The following is a 23,866-nucleotide window of genomic DNA, read 5'->3' as shown; positions in this document are numbered from 1 at the left end:
CACAACCTGAAACGCTTTTCAGGTCTCTCAGCAGTGTGGGCTGGGTGTGAGGCAGCGATAGAGTGCTCATATACCATGAATGAGGTCCAGGGTCTGAATCCTATCACTGCAGTATAAAATAGAAGAATTTCAGAGTTAGAACCTCACTCTTCTTTATTTTAAAATGTTAAAAACCCTGATTCTGAAAAAAATAAATGAAAATGACAAATAAATTGTTGGATGACTGAGTTCCTGAAATAAGTCGTATCTTAATGTTCAGTCTTTTCTGAGCTGGAATGTAGAAGTGGTTGCTATCCTTGGTTATGAGGCATTCAGACCATGCCCACTGCTGGCCTGCACAAGCAGCTCCCTGCAGAGTGACTCCTGCTACCTCCAGAAGCAGGAGACGGGCATGAAGTCTCATTTACACAATTATTTTTCCAGCTCTTGTCCCTGGTTTAGTGTTTTTACAGCTCATACTCCAGCAACAGTAACTGATTAAAAAAAAACACCTGATGTTAAGACATTTGCTATCCAAAAAGATGCCTCATTCCTATAGGAAAAATAGTGCAGGCCTCCTTAAGGAGACAAACTGTTTATATGTTTGTTGCTAGAGATTATAATAATTTTAAGGTGAAAACTCCTTTGTGATATCCTTATTGGTGAACACTCCATTTCAGCAAATGTACTCTGAGCCTTTAGCTCAGATCTTCTAGTCAAACCTTACCCACAGTAGCCTTCAATAGTCTTGCATTTTTTAGGTTAGGAAACTAAAAAGAATTTAGGATTTACAGAAGTAGCAGTATTGGCTCTGCAGTGATGAAGATGTAGTTGTAATTATAAATTTAAAATAATTTTGAAAGAAGAGGTAGTTACAAGGTAAGGTTAAACAAGATTAAATGATTTATGGGCATTTTATAATGGCAGTCTTCATTTTAAGCTACAGTGTAAAGTGCTTTATTCTGAGATTAGGTATTGTGGCAGAAGCTAAAACTGCCTTTTCTATCGCGGTGCCAGAATACAACCTCTTTTTCTTTCTGCACTAACAAGACTGCTTCGCCACCGCAGCCCACTCTAAGTAATTAAATCAATCCTTTGTACTTACCGTATTCTCCTCTAGTGACGGTACTAGATCTGATTATATGCTTCATGCATATTCAAAGTACCGCGCTGACAGCTCTTTAATGAGCTCTTACTTAATCAGTACGAACAATGTTCATCTTGTTCTTTTCTTCCTCGTGCATTAGAGCTAGGAACAGTTGGGAAAAATGAAACATCCAGCATTCATTTGAAAAATATATTGTACTTTGAAAAGTGTCCAAGCGGAGGAAGTTGCATTCTGCCCTTTAAAAGTCTGATGGGCAAATTGGATTACTAGTATTGGATTAAATAACAAATGGTTAGAGGAGAAATGAGAAAAGCTCGCTGTGATCAGAGGCTTTAATATTTTTTGTTGCTTATAAAGCTAAAGGGGTCTTTAACCAGTTATTAAAGTCAGGATTAATTTGTAATGGTTCAACTTACTGGCTTTTAAAAGCTTTTAAATTTAAAAAATTTTAAATCCCTATAAACAATAGTGTACTGATATGTTAGAAGAAAGTTTGATTTTTTTATTATTAGGCTGAGTGTAGATTTCTATCACTGTATACCTCAGATAAGGGCTTGTGATACAGAATGGTTTTTTTCAGTGAATAGAAGTAAGCTGTATAGTAATGTATAAATGTATCTTTAAGTATTGTTAGGTTTATTTCCTTTTGAAACATGGGGGTTTTATATTATTATTTATTTCCTAACAGTTATGGGGTATCTTTGATTCTTACCTAGAAATACAGACATGAGTTAACGAGAAAATCCCACAGTTCCACATCAATATTGTTACACGTAGGAAGCAGGGCTCCGTTGAAGAGAACGAGGTTAGTGTGAGAGCAGGCTGGCTGCGCCTAGTGTCCTACAAGTTTCAGTTATCACTTAAGTTAAACTCAAAGTTTTCATGCATCTGTATCTTTAGAAGCCACTTGAGTTATGAACACAAAAATTGAATTTTTAATCAGAAAATGAGATATCTTAAATCTACACCTATTAATATTGCACATGTGTCAGTTCACTGATCAAAACGGTTCCACCGGGGCACGTTTGGCCTTTTTCCAAACTGCAAGCTTTTTCTCAGCTTTTTCTTTTTACTCTTTCTTCTTTTGTTGCTTCCCAGGGATTTGTGCCTATCGCAGCCTGTGTCACATGACCAGTGTCAAGACATCACATGGTCCAAACTGAATACAAAACCAGCTACCCTAAAGGAAAGATTAAAAGTTCTGTAAAACAATAAAGACTTTTGTTGAGGCTCTGAAAGAATCTATCTTAGGTCCTCACATGTTGAGTCCCAAGAACGTGAAATGACCAGTGCCTGGCCACTGTCCTTCCTGAAGTCGGGCAGTGTCCTGAAGTTCATGTGCAGCCTTCTGCACACAGACCGCTCTGAATACTCTAAAGCAGGCTTTAAATTGGTATTAGTATAGAAATAGCTTAATTATGGCATTTCCATAAGTTATAAAGTGAATATTTAGGCAACATGCTGAAATACACAGTAGTTATTATATAAATCATTTCACTGAAGTAAGAAGTCTGTAGACAGAGGGTGTGTATGTGTCTGGGCATGGCAGTGTCTCTGAGAGCACGTGTCTGTGACAGGGCCTACTGCTGGAGGAGTTCTAAAGTAAGGAGGCTGGAGGGCTAAATTAGACTCTTTAAATATGGTGATACCTCTGCATTGTTTGAAATTTTTTAAAAACTCAATGTCTTCAATTTGTAAATGGAACTGTCACACTTAAAATGTACAGAGTGCTCTTTGCAGGGCTCTTCAACTAGACCTTTAAGTTTATCCTATGAATGTTGTGCAGAAATCAGACTGTTAATATTAAATAATGGGTTAGCAAAGCAATATGACAACCATAGATAAAACTTGGAAGGGGAAAAAAAAGGTGGAAGGATTGCAATAATTTTAAAGGTATTTTTCTTCACTACAAGTGTGACCTGCATGTCGCTACACATGGCCAGTGTCAAGGGGGTGTGTAGTCTAATCACAGTTCTGAGTGGGGCACAGAGGCAAAGCTGACTGTAATGTGCCTCTGGGCTGGAATTCCTTCACAAGGCAGATGTTAGAGTGACTCTTTAATTGAAAGTTTTTAAAATAATCTAATCATTGTGATGATGTTTTCCATGGAGAGCTGTGTGTCTTTCTGTAGTGTTGTTTATACTACACTTAACGGCGTGTAAGTAGTTTATCTTCTAGAGTCAATGAGTCCCAGTGGTACACACACATAAGGTATTTTATATTCCAGGAGGAAAACAAGAAGTTGTTAAAAGTAAAAACCTTCACATGGTCTCTAGGCTTCTCTGGTCTCCCTGCTATTCTGAACAATCTCATAATAATTTTTATTAAATCATGATCACATGCCTGTCAGCACCCTGCATTCCTCACTGAAACATAATAGAAGTCAGCCTCTGGGTGGGTTTAGGAGGTGAGGTTCTGTTTGTGGTCCTTGGTGTTAGTGTGCTCCACAGGTGGGTTCAGAGGACTAGAGCTCTGGAAGACTGGCTTCTGAGTTCTTAAATGCTGCCTGTTCTGTTTCAGGCCTGAACCTTAGAAACAGTGCACTGTGAATATTTAAAGCACCTCAAATATTTTCCAAGTGAAAAAGTTATGCTGAACTGGTTTTTGGCTTGCAGGGTGTCACATAACACTGCTCTTTGTGATCTGCAGGAAGGAACACGGAAGAAGAGGAGGCTATGATGCAGGAATGGTTCATGCTAGTTAATAAGAAAAACGCCTTAATAAGGCGGATGAACCAGCTCTCCCTCCTGTGAGTACCCAGCCTCACATTGGCCAGTCTGGGGCATTCTTTCAGGGCCGCCTTTGGGGTTTAATATTTACTAAGATTAATTTTTTTCCTTTTCTTAGAAAGCTAGTATATAATAATATTCATCTGAACAGTAAGAATTTGCTGGTGAACTGATAGACACTGGGGGAAAGTGGTTTTTAAAGTCAAGAAATATGGAACAATTTTTGAGTATAAAGTATTTTTAAATTTTCATTTACTATTGTATGCATGTGTGTGTGTATATGTCTGCATGTGTATATTTGTACATGTGTATATGTGTGAATGTGTGGTGAGGGCATGCATGCGTGTGTCCGTGCATACATGTGTACATGTACATGAGTGCACACTACATTGGGAGTGTGGAGACCAGAAGACAGACTCTGTGGAGCTGATCCCCTTCCTCCACTGCATATGTAAGTTCTGGGAGACAAACGGAGGTCGTCAGGCTCAAGGCCAGGACCCGCGGCGCCATTTCACCAGCGTCCAGTTGTGTTTGAGAGATAAATCCCTTGTGAAGAAAAGGATTAGCTTTCACTTGGGGTTAGAGGAACCCTCCAGAAAAGTAAAACTGAAGTTTGCTTTTAAAAGTCTAAGTTAAAAAACAAGAGTATTTTAAGGACAAAGTACATTTATTATGTATAGATGGTGTTGATATAAATTTTGGGATAAGAAATTAATTACCTAGCAGTGGCCTTACTAGGAATATAAAGTATGGAGACAAGGCCGCTGACAAGCATCTGAGCCTGTAACATCCGGCTCACTGGACGGTTAATGGTTACCACTTCTATTTAACTAGTGCTCCTGTAGTACACCAGTATTGTGGGCCAGCTTACCGTGTCTTTATTTGAATGTAAAACCCTAATTTTATAATTTCCTCCTTGCCCGAGTCTGATGAAGACCAGGACTGTCTGTGTTTCCGTCTTTCATGTGTGCTTCTTTTCACATGAGGTTTTCAGTGAAAGAGTATTTCCTGGGAACTATGAGTGGCATTTTACAGCAGAGCCTTATACCTGGCACTTGGAACTGCCTACCTTTACAGCCCACTCTGTGCCATTCAGAATTGAGGGAAGGAAATAACACTACAAGCGGTCAACTGACGGAGGTTTGCGATCTGTCTATCATTTGTTCAGAGTGGCTTAAAGTTAAATAGCAAGTCAGTTTATGACTCCTAAAATCAATGTAAACTCGGGAGGGTTTTTTTTTTTTTTAGAGCTTAATGATTTAGTAATTAACATATTGATGAACTTTTTACCACTTGCCTAGGGAAAAAGAACATGACTTAGAACGAAGGTATGAGCTGCTGAACCGGGAGCTGCGGGCCATGTTAGCCATTGAAGGTAAGAAAGAGCTGGGCTGAGGGCGGTGAGGAGCAGCTGTCAGTGGGGCTTAAAGAGTGTACACACACTTGCTTTAACTAGGTCGCTTCTATTCGGTACCTACAGGAATTGCATCTATGCCTTGAAGACAGAAAACAGTATCCAAAAACAAATTCGTAGAGTTAATTTAGATAGCTGTGTTTATTATTAATAGGACTTAACTTTTACATCATTAAGAATACATTTCCATAAAAAAATATTTGAGTTAATTGATTTTAGCTACATTTTTATATGCATTTTAAACTTGTTTCCATTGGGGAGTTTCAATAAAGATTTATTGTTTTGATTATTTATCATTAGGATACTGTTGTTCTGTTCTATTTTTCTTTGCTTTGTTTTTTAGGCAGGGTCTCCCTGTTTATCCCAGTTTGGCCTAGACCTCAGTATTGTAGCCCAGAGTGGCTGCCATCTCCTGGAAGTCCCCCAGCCTCAGCTTCCCAAGTGCTAGGGTTCCAAGAGTGAACCACCACCACACCCAGCCCTGTTGTGCTTCTTAAGGCTGCACGCCTGCTAAGTAAATATTCGGGCAATGATTAATATAAGAGAAAATGAAATACATTTACACCTTTTGTAAGTCATTGAGATGAATGGTATAGAAATCCTGTGGGTAGCTCAGGGTGCATATGAGCATCTGCTAGCTCAGGGTTAGCATTTACTATGTTTTAAGTTCTGAAGTGTTTTATAATGCTCTTCTCATATCTCTTGTTAAAAATGCCTTATAGTTCAGAGATTTTTGCTTAAAAGCTAATCCTTTGGGCTCTGTAAAATAGATCTTTTGTCTAATCAATGCAAATTGATTTTCCTGTTCTATATTGACCTCTTAACCCATTGACTGTCCATGGTAATTTCGTTTTCACCTGATAAGGTACCTGATCCATAAGTCAATTCTAATTAGTTCAGAAACTAGAAATTTAAGTTTGTAAGTGAAAGCCAAGTGAAGGCTTACAGTCTTAAAATATTTCACAATATACTGCCTTAAAATGCAGCCTATTTTTCAGTGACCTTGTATATTGTAGCAGCTTTACTTTAATTACTTGTATATCTACAATCTCCTTTGATATTATCACTGATAACATTTGTACACCTTTAGTTTAGAACTCCATTTACTTTGCTTTCAGAGGCTTGGCTTAGCTGTTTTCCTTCAAATGGCTAAGTGTGTCAAATACCATTGATAGCTATTAAATTTTTCAAAATTATTGTAGAATGTTTATGAAATTTGCCACTGCAATAAAATGCACAAGTATACCAAATGGTATTTTTCCTTTAGATAAAATTTTTCTAGTTATAGTACTTTTTTAAAAAAAGAGATCAGAAAGCTAAATAGTTGAAAAGTAGATGCAGCAGTTACTATATAAGTAGGATATATGTATAATGTATCTGTATATAATATATAACTCATTATACAGTATATTCATTATACATTACACTCAATGTAAAGTAGTCTTAATTTGTTTTTATATCCATCTTCTTCTGTATAGAAAGATAAATTGTCCCTAAAATACAGTCTTATATAGTATAATTGGCTTTTAGGGCAGAGATGATATACTGTTTTTATTCCCTAAACCAGTATTATTACTAAATATGCATTTTATAACACCCTTACACATGGAAAATATCCCAGTTTCATTGGCCATCTGTATGTGTAGGCTTAAAATCTACCATTTGTTCTGCCTGAGGTTCTTACGCATAGAGAGGAGCAGTGAAAGCCGTATTTTAAAAAACTTTAAGTGTAACTATTAGTCTTCTGCCTCTCCTCCACATCCTTTCCTCTCTCCTTCCTTTCCTCTCCAACACACAAGCATTTTAAATTGCATTGTTCTGTATGAGACTGTGCCTCAAATCTGTGTCAGTTTCTCATTAAGAGAAAAGAGGGAGTCCTGAGGAAAAGAGCAGCCTGTTGCCTGCAGACAGAGGCCTTAGAGAGATGCTGTCCCAGTGGGCTGAGCGGGACATCGGCAGGGCAGCCCTCAGCATGGACATGTGCACTGCAGCAGCCTTTCAGACCCCAGAGCCAAACCTGGGCGAGACAGCAGTAGCCCCTGTGGTGCCCCTGTGTTTTGAATGCACTGTCTTCTCCCATCATCTTCTCCTTAGCTGTGGTTATAGACCAACATCTTCCCAAGTCGCTTCTGCATGCGTCAAGGCACAAGCCAGCAGAGATAACAGTAGCCAAGGCACACCAAAAAAAGCATTTACGGTGTGAGAGCAAACAATTAGGATAGAATAATAAGATTCAGAATTGTCTGTCCTTTCTTCTGGGAACACACATCATCACTCTCCCTGTTTCCTGAGGTGTCCTGAGGTTGGCCCCTCTCCTGAGCTGGACTGCAAGGCGCCCTCAGCTTACAAACCTTGCTGATACTTTTCCATAGTTTTTGTGGTTGTTGTTCCAGATTATTTAGTGCTCCCTCAGGAAAGACAAAGTCATTTCTGCACACATTGGGGTGGGCTTTTTAGAGAGAGGCATGTTCATTTTCTGCACAAGAAATGGATCTTCTCTAGGATTTGTACATCTTGATTTATTCTTGGCTTAGAGTTTGAAGTGGGTGCTCTTCTAAAGGGATTTATGCATAGGTTCACTATTTTTGTAGTTATGGTTTATATGATAAGCTTTTTATATTTAAAATCAATATGTAATCCTGTGGAGGAGCTTATCCCCTAAAACCCCATTTGTAAATCTATTTTAGCTTTGTTACACAGCACAGCCACAGTCTTCCATGGATTGATTAGGCTCCACAGCAGAGTCCTATCAATGGCCTGTTCTGATGATGAGGCAAACTCTTTCAGGATTGCTAGTTGACTGGAACTAAAGATAAGGCTTGACTGCAATCCCCCAATGTGCTCTTTACAAAACTAGTGTTAATTTTCATCAAAGCACCAGGCTTATTTATAGTGGCAAAGCTGAAGGTTTTTACCAGAACTTAAGGTCTTTTCGTTCAAGTGTTTATATGTATTTCTCTTGCCCCCCCCCCAGTAATTATCAACTTCAGCAAATAGACTGAATCAGAGCATGAATAATTAGCTCTATATATAAAAAAGAGGGTTTTTCCAAATTAACAAACAGCTCAGTTGAGATGGACATAAACAGAATCTCTTTATTTCAACACTTTGGCTCAAATGCTACATCAAAACGTAATCCTATTTGTTGTGAGAAGATATAGCTTCTGTACCAAAAGTACACTGGAATCTTTAAATTAATCAGAACCCACATTGTAGTTTGTCCACACTGCAGTCAGTTCAGCTAGCCAGTTAGCTGTGACTGGTGCTGCAGCTGAGGAGCCCTCTCGTTCAGTTTATAAGGAGAGAATTCATGCCTGTGCCATATCCAGGTGAACTGCTTAAAAGGATCTTCAAAACTTAAGCGTAAGCGTACCTGCAAATCTTGGTCAATCTAGAATGAAATCTTTTTAAATGATCAAAATAGTTTACTAATTTCTCAATCGGCATTCAACTATCTATAATTTTAATATATAAGTGTATATATGCATGTATGATATATACACTTCCTTCCTACCACAAGAAACAAAACGGGAAACAAAAGTGTAGATTTGCTAAGATAAAATCTATTTATTGCACATAGGTATTTACAGTAATGACAGTTAACAGCAAAAATCCACCAATTTTATGTTACAGTATTTTAAATTCTGATGTCAGTTAACTTTGACTCTAAACTGTTTTTTTTTTTAAAAGAAACTAAATATTTTTCAGTTTTAAATGTTTGTTTTCAATTATGGGAAATGTTATTGAGATAGGAAAAGTGAGAGATAAAAATATTCAAATTTTCAGGGATTACAGAACTTTCATTTGTTCATATTGTTAAATTTTAATTTTCCAATATTCATGAAATCCTGGCATTTTAAATAATTAAATATTAATAAAGTCTTTTTAAGTAGTCAAGTTCAGAGGAGTGATTCAATAAGAATTATGTATTTGTTATTATTTTTTTCTCCGTTTAAATTCTTAATTTACATTTTTGTGCATGGTGGGAAAAATGTGCTTCCTGGTTGCAAACTTACCAAAATATCTTAAAGCAAAGAACTGTAAATCTCACACCTATAACCAGAATTTTTTATTCATTAAAACTACTAATTAAATAATTGCAAAATTCAGTCATAATTTTAGGATCGTTTCTAAATTCAAAACCTACAATGATCTAAAATTACACTAAAACTGTCTCTCTTAAGAATCTTTCCAGTCACAAAGCCTGTTACCTCCCTTGCTCTGGGGAGTAGGAACTTAAGAACATGAACAGATTAGAAATATTTCCAACACCTCTGCGCCCTTAGCCACTTGGGTCCAGAGGGTAAAGCTGTGGTAGGTTTTGGCTTCTCTGCACTTCGCTTATTGTTAAAATCCAGACATAGTTTTCCATAAGTTTCCTTCTTCCTCTCCTGCTATAAGGTAGTTTCGCCCTTGAGATGAGAGCATTGTCACAATCGGTCACTGGATATCTTTGTATTTGTGCTGTTGTGGGTGGAATGTGGGTCATTAGCCTGGTGTGTGTGATATGTGTATTTTTGTGTTTGAGCGTGTAAAAGGAGCAGTGATAAACTGAGTTACCGCCTAGCAGCCTCTCCCCAGCTTTGCTAACCTTTACTGCATGAGGATGCATCTGATTCTTAATTCGTAAACACAAGATAGCATTCCGTGTGGCACCGTTCGCTTTCATAGAGCGGCTGAGCAGTTTGCGGTCTTGAATAAATTTTGCTTTGGAGAGGGGGGAGGGATTTGAACTAGCACATTCTTGTGTGGTTTGTGAAGATTCACATGGTAACCAGCATAAGCATTGTTAGGTTTATCTGAATAAGCACCAGCCATGTGAGTTTTAACATGATTGCCCATAGCAATGGAGAGAAGAGAGAACCCCGAAGGACTGCACTTGTCTGGTTTTTGGAAAGTGTGTTTGCTTGGGGAAGGGGGACTATAAGAATCAGTGGCCAGCGGGCCTCCCCCCCCCCAACACCCCCTTAAAGCTGGTGTCCTGTTTCCCTCCAGGCCCTCATTCGTTCTGCTATCTCCCACCATCTACTTCTTCTTTTCATTGTTTACCTTCCTAATGAGGGAGGCGGGGTAGACTGGGGCTTGATTGACAGCTACAAGCCCTTACAGTCTGGCCAGAGAGCAGTTGGCTTTGGTTTCAAAAGTGTTTTAAATGTTAGATTGTGGTCCTGTTTTTATCGAGTGAAACTGCTGCTCATCTTAAGGAAATTATCAAAGCTGAAAAGGTTAGGTTATGTATATCACTGCGTCCTAAAACTGGCATAAAAACGGCCACCCACCATAGAAGAAGCACTGCCCAGAGCATTTTTCCGACCCTTAACATGGGAGTTTGAAAAAGAAATATATGGAGGGTTTTTTTTTTCCCCATTGCAAGAGTGCTTCGATTTGAAACCACCCAGCAAATGTCTCCAAGAGAAAGCTGGCTGTGATGCCGAGCTGCAGTGTAATACTGCAGGGCGCATTTATTTTTTTACTTCAAAGAAAAATGCTAATTAGCCGATTCACTACTTTTAAAGTTATTGTGAAGCATATGGCGCCCAGTGTGAGATACATCCAACTGCTAAAATAGAGCGGGGAGGAAATTAGCGAAGAATGGGCTGTTTGGGGTGAGAGTGGGGGCGGGGAGGAGAGTAGGTTCTCAGGCAGATTCCCCAGCCTTTTCAGAAGGATTTTACCAGCCTTCTTTCTTCCCCGCCTCCTCGTTTACCCACTCCCCCAGCCCCAAGGCCTGGGCCAGCCTCTCCGGGGCTCGGCTCCCCTCCCCCACTCCGCCTGGATTCAGGTGCCTGCCTTCCGCCTGGCCACTGACTCACACCTGGTTTCGAGCAGGCTCCCAACCTGCAGCCCCGACCTTCGAGAAATGTTTACAAAGTAGGGTTTGGGGCATGAAACCCTCACCTCCTCAGCCAAACTGCCCCCCAGCAAACAGTACCGAGTGGTCCCGTTACCGGGGTTTGCTGAGATTTTAGGAAACTGGATTAGGCGGGAAGGGGAGGGCAGGTTGCGAGTTCTCTGAGCCCCTACGGGTGTTTACTGGCCTCCCGCCCCATGCAGACTGGCAGAAGACCGAGGCCCAGAAGCGACGGGAACAGCTCCTGCTGGATGAACTAGTGGCCCTGGTGGACAAGCGAGACGCCCTCGTCAGGGACCTGGACGCCCAGGAGAAGCAGTGAGTGGGCTGTGGGCTGTGGGCTACGGGAAGCGGCCGGCCAAGGAGACAAGAAGTTTATAGAAAGTTCATTTCGTGGATGAGAGAGGCGGGCCGGTGCCTTTGTGCCCCCCTGGCTGCTAGGGACCCAGGCAGTTCGTGTGTACGATGCGCTGCTCTCCCCTTCATGAGGAAAAATAATTCTGACTTTCCTGTTTGTCTAACGTCCAGGGCCGAAGAAGAAGATGAGCATTTGGAGCGAACTCTGGAGCAAAACAAAGGCAAGATGGCCAAGAAGGAGGAGAAGTGCGCTCTGCAGTAGCCGACCGACCGGACCCTCCGCCTCAGCCTCAGGGCCCCAGGCCAGAGACACACTGGCTGATTTAAAACTTTTTAACATTTTGTTTGACTGGATACTACTTCTGGACACCCCCCCCCCCATTCCCTCTTCTCCAGATAATACACAGAGCTCCAGATAGCTTTAAAGACTCTGTGAGTTAATCATGAACTCATTCTTGAAATCCTGTGAAGTAGATTTGCACAGACACCTTGTGGATGATTGGTGATGAAGATGCCCAAGAGACTGTCCAAAAAAGGGGGGAGGCTCCTGGTTATCTCCCCTTCTGTTGGGGATGGGATGAGAATTTGTTTGTTGTAGTAGTGTTGGTAATAGTGACATGACAGTGGGGGGGAGGGCAAGGGAGTCGTGAATGTTTTTCCCCAATCCTGCCGTATGTATGTAACTGTTACTTAAATCTCATAGTTAGATCATATTCTGTGTATTGACGAAGCTGTGTTCCATTTGCCAGTGGGATTTTCTGCAGTTGTTTGCATTTTACATAAAAATAATAAAGTTCCTCTCTGCTCTCCTCAGAGGATGGCCCTTTAAGGTAGCCTGAGACAAACCTCGGGGGTTTCAAAGGTGAACGGGGAGAACGGCTCTAATCAAGCCATGCAGCCGCAGTTTACAAAGACAGTTCATCATCTGGTGATGCGCCATCTTTTACGCTGGATAATTATTTATTACATCTTGCTTGGTTCCTACTTTTTGTTGGGGCTCAACATTGGCTCAAGAATGCTGTTAATATTTATTCTGTATTGATAAAAGTCTGTCTTGGCACAACAAGTAAATATCCCATTACATCTTCTCTACATAGCATTGTGTGTTTTGTGAAAATGGTTATGTTTATTTATTACAATAATGAGTCATATATAAATTTTCAATAAAAACAGAAACTTTCTTACCTTAAACCCTGCTGCTATTTATTTCCTTGCAATGAGAACTTGAGTGGAAGTTTGTGTATCCGTAAGACTTTCCATGTGGAATCCAGCCCAGGACCCTGGACTGTGTTTGGTGCTGACACTGGTCCACAGGAGCTGTGCTCACACAGAATGCAAATTGCAAAGTCATTAGTCACATTCTTAGGGAGTGTAAACTGTCCACTGGAAAGAGTCATCTCTCTGGAAGAGTCCAGGAAATGTGTAGTTCCACACCACTGGGGGGAAATGCATCGTAACGAATTTTCCAGGTCCTATGCAGAACTTCTGTCCCACCATAACCAGCAAGTCTGTAGGTACCAAAATGAAAGGGAGTGGGCTACGGTTGGGGGAGGGGTTGTGCAGACACATGCATTTGAGATGAAGGAAAGAGAGTTTCCTGCAGCAATTTCTATGCCACGGCTGAAAAATGGGCTCTTCTATATTGGGTGCCCAAACAAAGAAAGCTCCTTCAACAAGTCCGGAGACATGACTTGGCATCTTCTTCAGCCTTGCTCTGCTCTCTCTGGTTACTCTCTCTCTCTCTCTCTCTCTCTCTCTCTCTCTCTCTCTCTCTCTCTCTCTCTCTCTCTCACACACACACACACACACACACACAGTGCAGGCACTCACTTCACTCGAAAAAGTATGCTGCCATTTCCAATTATTCTTTCAAAATGGTAAAAAAACAAAAACAAAAACAAAAAAAAACTTGCCACAGTTCCCTGATAGCAAAGAATTTTCTTCTTTTTCTTTCTGATGAAAAGTTGTTGGAACTAAATGAAATCGAGTCTTTGTCCTCTTTATGACAGCAGAACTGCAAGTTGCTGCTCTCTGGGGAAATTTCAGAATCCAACCCAACCCAGGTAAACCGGTACTAGGAAATTCACCGCCCGGAGCATCCTGGGGCTTGATTTAGGGTGAATTGGAGAAACCTTCCCTTTTCCTGGGGCCTCTCGGAAAAGCGCTTTCCCTTTCTCCCAGGCCTCCCCAGACCTTCGAGATGACAAAACTCCCCTAGCAATGCTAGTGATTGGGGGCCCCTCCTGCTCGGTTCCCAGCCTCGTGGGCTTTCCCTCTGCAGCGCCCGAACGCCCCTCAGCGGCCGTGGAGCACGGACAGGGACGGCGGGGTTGGGCCCAGGAGTCGCGTTGCCTCGGCTTCAGCACAGTGCCGGGAGCTCTGCTCCGAGAGGGCAAGCAAGAACCCAGCCGGCCAGCGGACAGAGACCCAGAAACCCGCTCTGAGAGAAGAGACAATGGGTCAGGGCCGGGAGGGGGGGGATGGAAGCGGGCGGGTGCAGAACTTTCTCCTGGCCGGGAGTCCAAGCCCCTTCCCAGTCCCAAGTGTTTCTAGAGTCACAGCACTCTACAGTGGGTGTGAGGTCACTTAGATGCCCCAGGTTTGGGGCCCGCTTCTGGCCCATGGGCCTTAAACTGAGCCGCCACCACCCCCTTCTCCAGCGCTGTCCCTACTGTGCCCTGACTGCACAAGTACCCTTTGAGAGAACTGTCGAAGCTTCTGGACTAGTGTCCCCGACCTGGACATTTGCCTGGCAAAGGCTGCCTCAGTCTTCTGAGCTGAATTCAAGAAACTTTCATCCCCCTAACCCCCACAAACACACACACACACACACACACCCCGATCTCCCTCTCTCCTCCCCTCCCCCACCCGTTCTGCCTCTTCTTTCTCCTTAATCCCAAGGTTTTACAGGATGAGCATTAAGGAAATTCACCTCCAATTTGGGATTAGATAAATACTCTCATGGCGCGGGGGAGGGGGGGTCGGGTCCTGGCCACTCGATACCTCCCACTTCCCTGGAAATGAAGCGGGGACAGCATCAGGAACCCACAGCGACCCGCTCCCTCGCGGTGGGCCTTGGGGACTTCGCAGGCACATTCCTTTGCGTAGGGCCGCCCCACTTTGTCAAGCCTGACCCAGGCGAGGTTCTGAGCCTGCCAACGAACCCGCCCGGAAGAGGTCAGAGTAGCTGAGTTTTCTAGCCAGGACTTGCGCTCGGGCCCCAGAGGGCCAACCCAGGCTCACAGCCCGGAGACCCGGACAGGGATGCCTTCAGTGCACTCCCCGGGACGCCAGCGTTTCCGTGCCCGCCAAACTAGTGCACCCTAGGCTGCGCCTTTCCCCGGAAAGGCGGGCAGGAGTGGATTTCGTTTCATTCTTTAAACTTAGGCTGGCCCTGGTGGCTGAGCCTGACCGTCGGTCCGCCCTGGGGTCTACTCCTGGCAGGGACCTGAGCGCCTGAGGTGTGAGCTCCCTCGGGCCCGCGCCCCGCTCTGCGCTGCTTTTCTGCCTGCAGGTTTATCTCTCTCCCTCTCACTTCCCCCCCTTTCCCCGCGTTCTTTTATTCCGCTTTCTCTTTCTCTCGCTTTTGTGAATGGGCCGCGGTGTCTTTGTTCTGGAGAGAAGCGCCCATGTCGCTGACTTTTGTGAACCAGAGAAGGATCTTGTAAAACCTCCTTTTCTCCTCCGTAGTCCCCCTTTCACGCCCCCCCTTCCTTGCCCCTTTGATTAGATGTTCCCTCATCGTTCAAAAAAATGTAATTTCGTTAGTCTGCCGGCCACTTTCTTTGAACATTAGCTCGCTTTCAGCTCCAACTTCAATTAGAAGGAGTTGATTTTGAGAGACCAACAAAAGAACCGACCAAAGCCTTATTAAAGGTCCTAAGAAGATCTCTCGGTCCTTTGAGAAGCAGTTAAGGAAACAGTGTGCCCTCCGTCATATTCTGTTACCGTATTTTATTCGGACACCAAAGAAAAGTGTCGCGTGGGGGAGGGGAGAAGCACTTTGATGAGCGGCAGTCGAGGCCCTTTTCTCTCAGCGGGCTCCCCCCTGCCTTCTGGTCGCCCCGTGCCCGGTCAGACCGCGGCGGACTGCGCGGCCTGGGCATCGCCGTGCTCCGCTCTACGGTGCTCTCGGCGGCGCCGAACTCACCCACGCATACTGTGCTTCAAACTTTTCACCCGCCTGTTGGGGTGAGAACAGCAGAAGAGGAGGAAAAGGACTAGGACAGAGTGTAAGTGTGCTCCCTGTATTCAGTAGGCGATGCCGTGTTAAAAAAAAAAATGCCTTGTTCGGGGCTGGGCCGAAAATATTCTTTCCTCCCGCTTTGGAAAAAAACACACAGGTAGATGATCGCAGCGAGTTTATTCGTCTGGAAACTGGGGTCTGCCAGTACGAACAATCCGGGGAAACTGTCTCGAGGAGGCTCCTCCAGTGAGATGCAGGAAAGGAACTGAGGGTTCGGAGTGTGTGGTCACATTTTCCACCAGACTGTCCCTTGTAGGTGGAAACCTGAAAATACTGACAGAGTGTGAAAAAGAAAGTTTTCTATCAAACCCGAGAGAGAGAGAGAGAGAGAGAGAGAGAGAGAGAGAGAGAGAGAGAGAGAGAGAGAGAGAGAGAGAGAGAGAGTGAGTTTGTAAGGAGATCTGAGTTCCGAAGAGGCTTTTAGGACTTGCGAACACCTTTGGTGGGGCTGCCTGGGCGCCCCTGGAGACGCCGAGCAGCTGGGGAGTGGCGGCGCCTCCCCTGCCAGTGCTCTTTCTGGGCGCGCGAGTCCCGGGGCGCCGCGGAACGCCCTGCGCGCCGAGAGCTGCACCCCCATCCCGGGCTCCGCTCAGCCGCCCGCGCCCGCACGAGCCGCCCGCGGCGGCCTCTGCTCGTGGGGAGTGGAGGAGGCGGCGCCGGGGCCCGGGGCGCAGCCAGGCGTGCCAGGGGCCAGCGAGCCCCGAGTCGGCGGCCCGGGAAGCCTGGCCCGCGCGCGCGAGCCGAAACCGGTTATCCAGCAGCTCGACGCCACTCCTCCGCAGCGCGGCTCGGGCGAGGGGAGGGCGGGGGCCCCCGGGCGAGCCTTGAGACCCGGGGCCCCCTCTGCGCCTGCGACTCCTGCGCTGCCTTCCCCTCCTCGACTCGTTCTGAGCGGAATTTGCCACCCGAGCCCCAGAGTTAGCGCGCGACCGGGGCGGGGCCGGCGCGCGGGGAGGGAGGGGGTGGGGGCGAGGGAGGGCGGGGGCGCGCAGAGGTAAACCCGACTAGCTCTGCCATTGCCCGGCTCCCTGTCACTCAGTCCGCTCTAGGCCCCCTATTGGCGGCCGAGCCCCGTTACGCACTCGCCTCGCGTTCTCATACCCGGGGAGGGCAGTAGAAAGGTGATCAATCTTCATCAGGCTACATTTCCAATCACCTAAACAACCGAGCAAGACAAGCCACTCCGACAAGGTAAATTGCTTGATTTATTTAGTTTGCCAAGTGACTATGCAGGATTTCTCCAGTCCCTACCGCCTCCAGGTTGCACCGAGAGTGCAGCTGCCACCGCAAGCCACCTCCTAACTCTGTCCCTCCAACACCCCCCACCCCACCCCCCGGTTCCCGGGCGAGGCCAGGTCTTGGGAGGAAAAGCAAGTGGGACTTTGCAAACAAAGTGTGCAATAAAGTGAAACCTGGAGGGACGCGCACAGAGCTCCTAGAAAAATGCAGGAGACGGGAGAGGGAAGCTAGGGAAAGAGGAAAGCCCGGGGTCCGAGCCCCGCCGCCGGGTAATACCTGTGCGCCTCCGTTTTGCAGGTTGGCTGCCGCCGGGTCTCGGTGAGGGCGCGAGGTAAATGGTGAAGAGCCGCGGCAGCCGAGGGCAGGTAAGGAGGGCTCGCCGGGCCGCGCGCCACCCCGGGACGATGGTGGCCCCTCTCGCCGCCCCCCTCCCCGAATCGACCCCTGCTACCTCGGTCCCGGGCAGGTGGGCGGGGCTGGGGTGAGAGGCCCAGCGCCCCGTAACTGCCCGGGGGAACCCCAGGCCGTTCGGAAGCCAGCCGCCCCCTCCCCCGCCTCCTCCGAAGCTGCGGAGCTGGGGTACTAAGTTAGACGAAAGTACTCGAAAACTCACACCGCTGCCCGGCACAGCCGCGATGGCCGCTGGCCTGGGGCCCTTCGGCCCAAGCCCTGGGTCCTTCCCCTCCGCCTCTGTCCTCCCTGGGCTCCTCTCAGTCCTGGCTGCGGGTCCCCCAGGACTGAAGCGGGGTAAAGAGTTGGGATAGGGAAGCTGCTTTAGTCCTACCTCCTTTCTCCCCAATCTCCTACCCTTGGGAATGGGGTGTAGCTACAAGCCCCCGCCGGTCCCAGTCGTACCCCCAGAACCCTTCTTTTGCTGGAGAAGAACTGCGTGGGCTCGCAGTGTCTGCGCTCAGCCTCGCGCTCCCAGGTCGGTTGTGCGTGAGCTTTACAACCTGAGGCCTAGTTCAGAGAGGACGGAGCGACACGACTTGGCAGGCTCGGCCTTCCAAAATGGAAGGGGCGCCGGGTTGGCCATCCTTTATCAAACCCTGGTGGGACGCGGTGTGCTCTGCAGACTTGGTAGAAAGAAAGCCGGGCCTGCGCGGGCAAAGGAAGAGGGGTGACCACCTCGGAGGTACCCCTGACCTTGGGCGGCGTCCTGAAACTGCCTCTTCTACTGTGGCGCCTTTGGCGTCTTCTTGCGGCCTTAGCCTGGCCTGGGCCACATCTGCCCTGGAGGTGCCGTGGGATTTCTGTTCAGCCATCTCTTAGCGCCAGGGGCCCAGAGAGCTCAACTAAAGCGGTGATTGCAGGCTCTGGGGTAAGAGGCAGCGCTGGAGATCTTTGAAGAAATGATCTCCAGTGGCCAGTGAGCCTTGGAGAGCCAAAGTGTGCCTACCCACCTTGGGCCTCTCTGTATTACTTGCCATTTTGTCCCTCTTTCAAAAACATTTTAAACTAAACGAAATAACCCCGTATCCCTGTGCGGCCTGCCCTCCCGGCGCCAAATGAACATTTGCTTGAGCAAATTGCTTCCGCCGCACTAAAAAAATTTTTGACTACACTTGGGATTTTGCACCCTCCGCGGTCCCGGCTCTCACCTCCTCAGCCTGATCACGCTTTAACTTTTCCTTCCTGTTGACACTCGAGGAGTGTCTTTGGCCCTTGTCAAGCCCTAAAAGAGGAAGGAACGATGTGGGAAAAGTTTACTTTCCTGAGAAGCTGTGTGGTTGCTGAGCTAAAGGAGGAGCCATTTCTCGGGTTGCCTGCTGTGCAGTTCCTAGCTCGCGCCCCCTCCCCATTCAAGGATTATCGGAGCTGAAAGCCAAACTGAGTATGACGAAGGTTCCCATGTGTCTGCTGTCTCCCTAGGCCAGGCCCCCAGAAGCAACAGCTTGAAGGACTTCGCAGTGGGAGCCCTGAACTGCTCCTGGCCTCAGGCCCCCTGGATCCGTCGGGGCGCCTCTACCCGGCTGTTAGCATGATGTCTTACCTCAAACAACCCCCATACGGCATGAACGGGCTGGGCCTAGCCGGCCCTGCCATGGACCTCCTGCACCCCTCCGTGGGCTACCCTGGTGAGCAGTGGCCCTCTGCCCCTACCCCTACGCCTCTGTAAATATTGGGGGAGTCCACCCTCTAAAGTTCGAGCCCACGCTGTCCCTAATCAGACCCAGGAAGGCGATTAGCTCGCTGCCTGTTGCCTAAATCTGCTACGGGCAGATCTGGAGTCAGGGTCTTGTTAGGCAGCTTAGAAAGTGCAGCCTACAACTTTTTGAGCTTGTGGTGCCCGCAACCTGGCTCCTGTTGTGTCCCACGTGCTAGGGAGGGCATGTTTATCCCCCCTCCCAATTTATTTCCCTCCCTTGCTTTTTTTTTTTTTTTTTTTTAAATAAAACCCTTCCTCGTTCCAACATTTCATGAGGAATCTGGACACTCACTAGGCCCTAACATAGCCAAATTTTTCTTATGTTTAGCTTCCCTGAGAAGCATTTCTTTCTCCCTAGTTAGAGAGCCCTCCAGACCGGTGGCGTGACCCTACTCTCCTGGCCTGAGGGGGGAGGGGCGACTCCAGCTGAGTCCTGGGTTTCTTTTCTAGATCCCACTTGAGTTTATTTTCTTGGAAAGTGAATAAACTGGCCCTGTTCTGTCCACCTCTGTTCTATTAACTGGCCAGGAAGTGTATGGGTTTGGGGAGATGAGGAGGAAAGGGTGGCTTTGTTTTTGGCCGCTTGAGAGATACGGAGGGTGCCGGCCCTAAGGTTCTAGACTGGGGCCTTTAGTAGAATACACACACCGTGTTCCACCTGTGGCCAGGAAAGTTTTGGGTTGCTCTGAGCTTGGACTTTACTTTCTATGGCGGGGATTCTGAACCTGCCAGAGGACTTACGTGTGGCCCCTAGCGCCAGTCCTCGTAGTCCACGCTGACTCCCCGCTCTCGCATGTCCCCGCAGCCACCCCGCGGAAGCAGCGACGGGAGCGCACCACCTTCACGCGCTCACAGCTGGACGTGCTCGAGGCGCTGTTCGCAAAGACTCGCTACCCAGACATCTTCATGCGCGAAGAGGTGGCGCTCAAGATCAACCTGCCCGAGTCCAGAGTCCAGGTGCGCGCTTCTGGGGCTCTAGGTTTAGGGTAGGGACGCTGGAACCTCTCGGGAAAGATCTGGCCTAGGCGGTCTGGTGTTGGGGCCCTCTCACTGACTTCACAGCCCCTCTCCAACTCCCCCTAGCGCTGGGCGTCAGTCTGGTAAAAGGGCTAACATTAAAAGGAATGGCTTAGAGCCCAGTATCCATTCCTTGTCACCTGCGCTTTCAATATTGAAAATCGTTTTGGTTCCGGGGGAGGTCAGCCGTGTTCCCTGGATGTGACTTTCTCTGAGGGTCCGATAATGGTCCTGCTTTTTTGGCTGCTACAGAACCGAGGCCTTAGCTCTGCTTCTGCCTTTCTTTTGAACCCTTGCCCTTCATCCGGGAGATTCTAAAAGTGCAAGATGGAACTTGGCCATAGCCTGGCGCTCCCTGCCTGGGAATGCTCTCCGAGGGTAGAGGCTGTCTGGTTAGGAGGGTTTTGCAGCCGAATGGACACCGAGTGCAAAATCCAGATGCTTTACTATTTCTGAGATGAAACGTTCAGAAAAATCGAGTTCTGACTTAGTTAAATTCTTTCTCGAGGGTCTTTTGTCTCAACTTCTTTCCCGAAGGCTCGAGAAAGGCCTGGACTGCAATGCCCTGGGCCCGAGCTCTCGCCAGGGGAGCGCGAGTTTAGGACTTGCCATTCCATTTGGCAACCCACCTGGTGCCAAAAGGCCCAAGGAAATCTCACCCAAGCTTCCTTCTCGAAAAGTCCCAATACTGGTGTGCTGCTTCCGTTTAGCCTCTAGCTTTGCTTCTGTTCCCACCCAAATATTTGCCCTGCCCAACTCCAGAAGCCATCTCGGCGAAACACCTCGGGCCCCAGGCTTGGTGGCTGCCCTACACTCCTGTGTTCGGTACCTCTCTGCTCTTTCCTGAGCTCTGTTCAGGGAAAACAGGGCCCCCAGACTAAAACCGGCTGCGGGGAAGCAGCCAACCGCAACAGCTTAGAGATGGCTGAACTTCTGGCTGGACAGACACAAACGTTCCGCCCTCGGGCAGAGTTGCGCTGGGCTTGGGGAGGTGCGCATCCCTCCAGCGAAGGATGCTGAGTGGGGGCTTTGCGCAGAAGGATGGGGGAGGGACCCAGAGCTAGGGACCAAGCACGTGCGGGGGAGGGGACAGGGTCTGGCAGGGCCGGGGACTGGGAGGGGTAGAGGCTGGGATTGAGAGGTTCCCGAGATCCGGGGCGGGGTGTGAGTCCGAGAGGCGGAGGAGTAGTGAGCCCCACTAGCCAGCCCCCTGATCCCCTCTCCTCACCCTGCTCACTGCAGGTTTGGTTCAAGAACCGCCGCGCCAAGTGCCGCCAGCAGCAGCAGAGCGGGAATGGAACGAAAAGCCGGCCGGTCAAGAAGAAGTCGTCCCCAGTGCGCGAGAGCTCGGGCTCCGAGAGCAGCGGCCAGTTCACGCCGCCCGCCGTGTCTAGTTCTGCTTCTTCGTCTAGCTCAGCGTCCAGTGCCTCTGCCAACCCGGCGGCTGCTGCGGCCGCCGGCCTGGGTGGGAACCCGGTGGCAGCCGCGTCCTCTCTGAGCACGCCTACTGCTTCGTCCATCTGGAGCCCAGCCTCCATCTCGCCGGGCTCGGCGCCGGCGTCCGTCTCGGTGCCAGAGCCACTGGGCGCTCCGAGCAACGCCTCGTGCATGCAGCGCTCGGTAGCCGCAGGTGCGGCCACTGCCGCGGCCTCCTACCCCATGTCCTATGGCCAGGGCGGAAGCTATGGCCAGGGCTACCCCGCGCCCTCCTCTTCTTACTTTGGCGGTGTAGACTGCAGCTCCTACCTAGCGCCCATGCACTCTCATCACCACCCGCACCAGCTTAGCCCCATGGCGCCCTCCTCCATGGCTGGTCACCACCACCACCACCCGCACGCGCACCACCCACTGAGCCAATCTTCTGGCCACCACCACCACCATCACCACCACCACCACCACCAAGGTTATGGGGGCTCTGGGCTCGCCTTCAATTCTGCCGACTGCTTGGATTACAAGGAGCCTGCCGCCGCCGCCGCTTCCTCTGCCTGGAAACTCAACTTCAACTCTCCCGACTGTCTGGACTATAAGGACCAAGCCTCGTGGCGGTTCCAGGTCTTGTGAGCCCAGGAGGGAGAGGAAGTGGAGAAGAAACGCAACTACCTACGCCCTCCGTGGTCCCCATCCTGTTGCTGCTGCTGCTGCTGCTGCTGCACCGCCCGCCTTTGCCTTGGCTTTTCCAAAACTTAATTTTCATTCCCCCAAAAGATGTTCATTGCCTGCGCTGCCGCTCCCGTCTGTCTGTCACTTGCTTGGGGGTGGAGGGTGCAGACCCTTCTCCCCCTTGGAGGTGGGGCCCGGTGCTCCTACTTGGCCCTCAGTTTCTTCACCGGATAGCAGTATGCTCTTCCTCTCAACTCGTGCGTGTCACCCCTTCAAGTCTTTCTGGACAGCTTTTATGCACCTGGAGCCTTCTGAGGCTCTTCGCTCTGACCCTCTCTGTCTTGAGCTCAACCGTTTTATTTATTCTTTCTGGACACTGAAGTCACTAACTGCCGTATATCTACCGTTTGGAGTGTGTCCACACATACTCTAATGCAACCCACCACTGTTTCTCCTAGCAGACTGTCGCCCCTCAGCGGCCCTTGATCCAGCTCCCCACCTGCAAGCCCGAGCGAGCGAGCGAGCAGTTCCATCTCCCCAGTGGTGAGCGCTGGGCCAGGCTTGCGGGAGGAGTGTGCCCAGCTCCTTCCCTGCCCCGCGCTGGACTGATTCAAGCTTCCGCCTCAGCGGGAATGCTGTATATAGTCAGGTCCGTTCCAGGGACCACTTAAAGTTTTTAGTTGCTGTTGGTTGAACTGAGCATCTCTCTTGTTTTAGCGTCCAAGAAACAGAACTTTAAAATATATACATCACATATATATATACACACACATATATATATAACAGAAGCAAAAAATATTTCCCCTTTGTTCCTGTTCTTCTCTTTCTCAAACGATGGCGGTTTTTATTTTTCAGTTGTTTCAAAGCTGTTCTGCCCTCTTCACACCTCCCTTTGTGTATTTATTAAAGAAACCCGCTTGGTTCCAGGAAGCTGGGCGCTGGAGGATCGGAAGTGAAGGAAACAGCTAAGTCAGGGTACAGGGGTTGGGGCCAGGCTGGGGCAGGGCGCAGGACTGACCTACCCCGTCTAAGCACAATATCAAAGCTTCCTCTGAGAAACAAACAAACAAAAAAGGTGAAATTACAACATTGTGGAAAGCAAACCGAGCCAAGTTCCAGGTCCATCTCCTCTCCTCTCTCTCTCTCTCTCTCTCTCTCTCTCTCTCTCTTTCTCTCTCTCTTCCTCCTCTCTCTCCAACACTTCTGTCTGTTCTGTGAGTTTTTAGTGAACCTTCCTTCTCCGAAATTTGCGGAGAGAACCCGTGTATCTATCAGTTTTGGTTTTGGCCGCTTGGTCCAGTAGGTGGGAAAGTAATTTGTAAATTTGATTTGTCCGATGTGAAGATCACAAATTACTTGTTGAGATGTAAGGCAGTCCGTCTCCTCTTCCTCTTTATCTACATTATTTCCCGAAAATAAAAGCAAATTAATGAATGGCTTGTCAGCGTTGCTCTTCTAATTCCAGCTTCGGGTCTCGGTCTCAGGGGATTGAAAGGGAGGAAATCTGTGTTAATAACCCGCGTGTTAATGACCTGCGCGAAGCTGGAGGCTGAAGAATAAGGCGGGAAGTCAAGACAAGGGGAGCTCCCTAAAACGTTTTTTTAGGGAGTGCCCCCCCCATCGGCCCGGCCTCTCCCTCTTCAGTGTTTTGACCCCGCGCCTTCTTGCCTTCTAGGA

The 23,866-nt window shown here is 47.9% G+C and overlaps 2 protein-coding genes across 10 annotated transcripts in view; both read left to right on the top strand.

The window, feature by feature from the left end:
* Ehbp1 (EH domain binding protein 1) overlaps positions 1–12,629 on the top strand; it is a 278,079-nt gene extending 265,450 nt beyond the window's left edge. For all 7 annotated transcript variants that reach the window (XM_052198644.1, XM_052198645.1, XM_052198646.1 and 4 more), the window contains 4 exons: positions 3,737–3,836; positions 5,118–5,191; positions 11,285–11,399; positions 11,610–12,629. In XM_052198644.1, coding sequence (XP_052054604.1) covers positions 3,737–3,836; positions 5,118–5,191; positions 11,285–11,399; positions 11,610–11,700 — 380 coding nt within the window. In that variant the 3' untranslated portion in view covers positions 11,701–12,629. The remainder of the gene's footprint in view (positions 1–3,736; positions 3,837–5,117; positions 5,192–11,284; positions 11,400–11,609) is intronic.
* A 6,275-nt stretch (positions 12,630–18,904) lies between these two features.
* Positions 18,905–22,150, top strand: Otx1 (orthodenticle homeobox 1). Of its 3 annotated transcripts, none has more exons than XM_052199171.1 (4): positions 18,905–19,001; positions 19,878–20,029; positions 21,332–21,507; positions 21,589–22,150. In XM_052199171.1, the coding sequence occupies exons 1-4, from the start codon at positions 18,905–18,907 to the stop codon at positions 22,148–22,150; spliced, it is 987 nt and encodes a 328-aa protein (XP_052055131.1). The 3 variants fall into 3 exon arrangements, with proteins under 3 accessions (XP_052055131.1, XP_052055130.1, XP_052055129.1); XM_052199170.1 differs by having other exon boundaries at positions 18,905–19,002; positions 19,855–20,029; XM_052199169.1 differs by having other exon boundaries at positions 21,332–22,150.
* Positions 22,151–23,866: the final 1,716 nt, after the last annotated feature.

This window comes from Apodemus sylvaticus, chromosome 11, assembly GCF_947179515.1.
Source record: "Apodemus sylvaticus chromosome 11, mApoSyl1.1, whole genome shotgun sequence".
Taxonomy (NCBI): domain Eukaryota; kingdom Metazoa; phylum Chordata; class Mammalia; order Rodentia; family Muridae; genus Apodemus; species Apodemus sylvaticus.
This window is presented reverse-complemented; position numbering and strand designations above follow the sequence as displayed.

Excerpts from the sequence above, each read along its gene's own strand:
- Otx1 (XM_052199169.1), top strand. The coding sequence starts at position 18,905 with ATGATGTCTTACCTCAAACAACCCCCATACGGCATGAACGGGCTGGGC. Across the intron at positions 19,002-19,877 it reads CCCCTCCGTGGGCTACCCTG|CCACCCCGCGGAAGCAGCGA; the intron begins GTGAGCAGTGGC and ends ATGTCCCCGCAG. Across the intron at positions 20,030-21,331 it reads TGCCCGAGTCCAGAGTCCAG|GTTTGGTTCAAGAACCGCCG; the intron begins GTGCGCGCTTCT and ends TGCTCACTGCAG.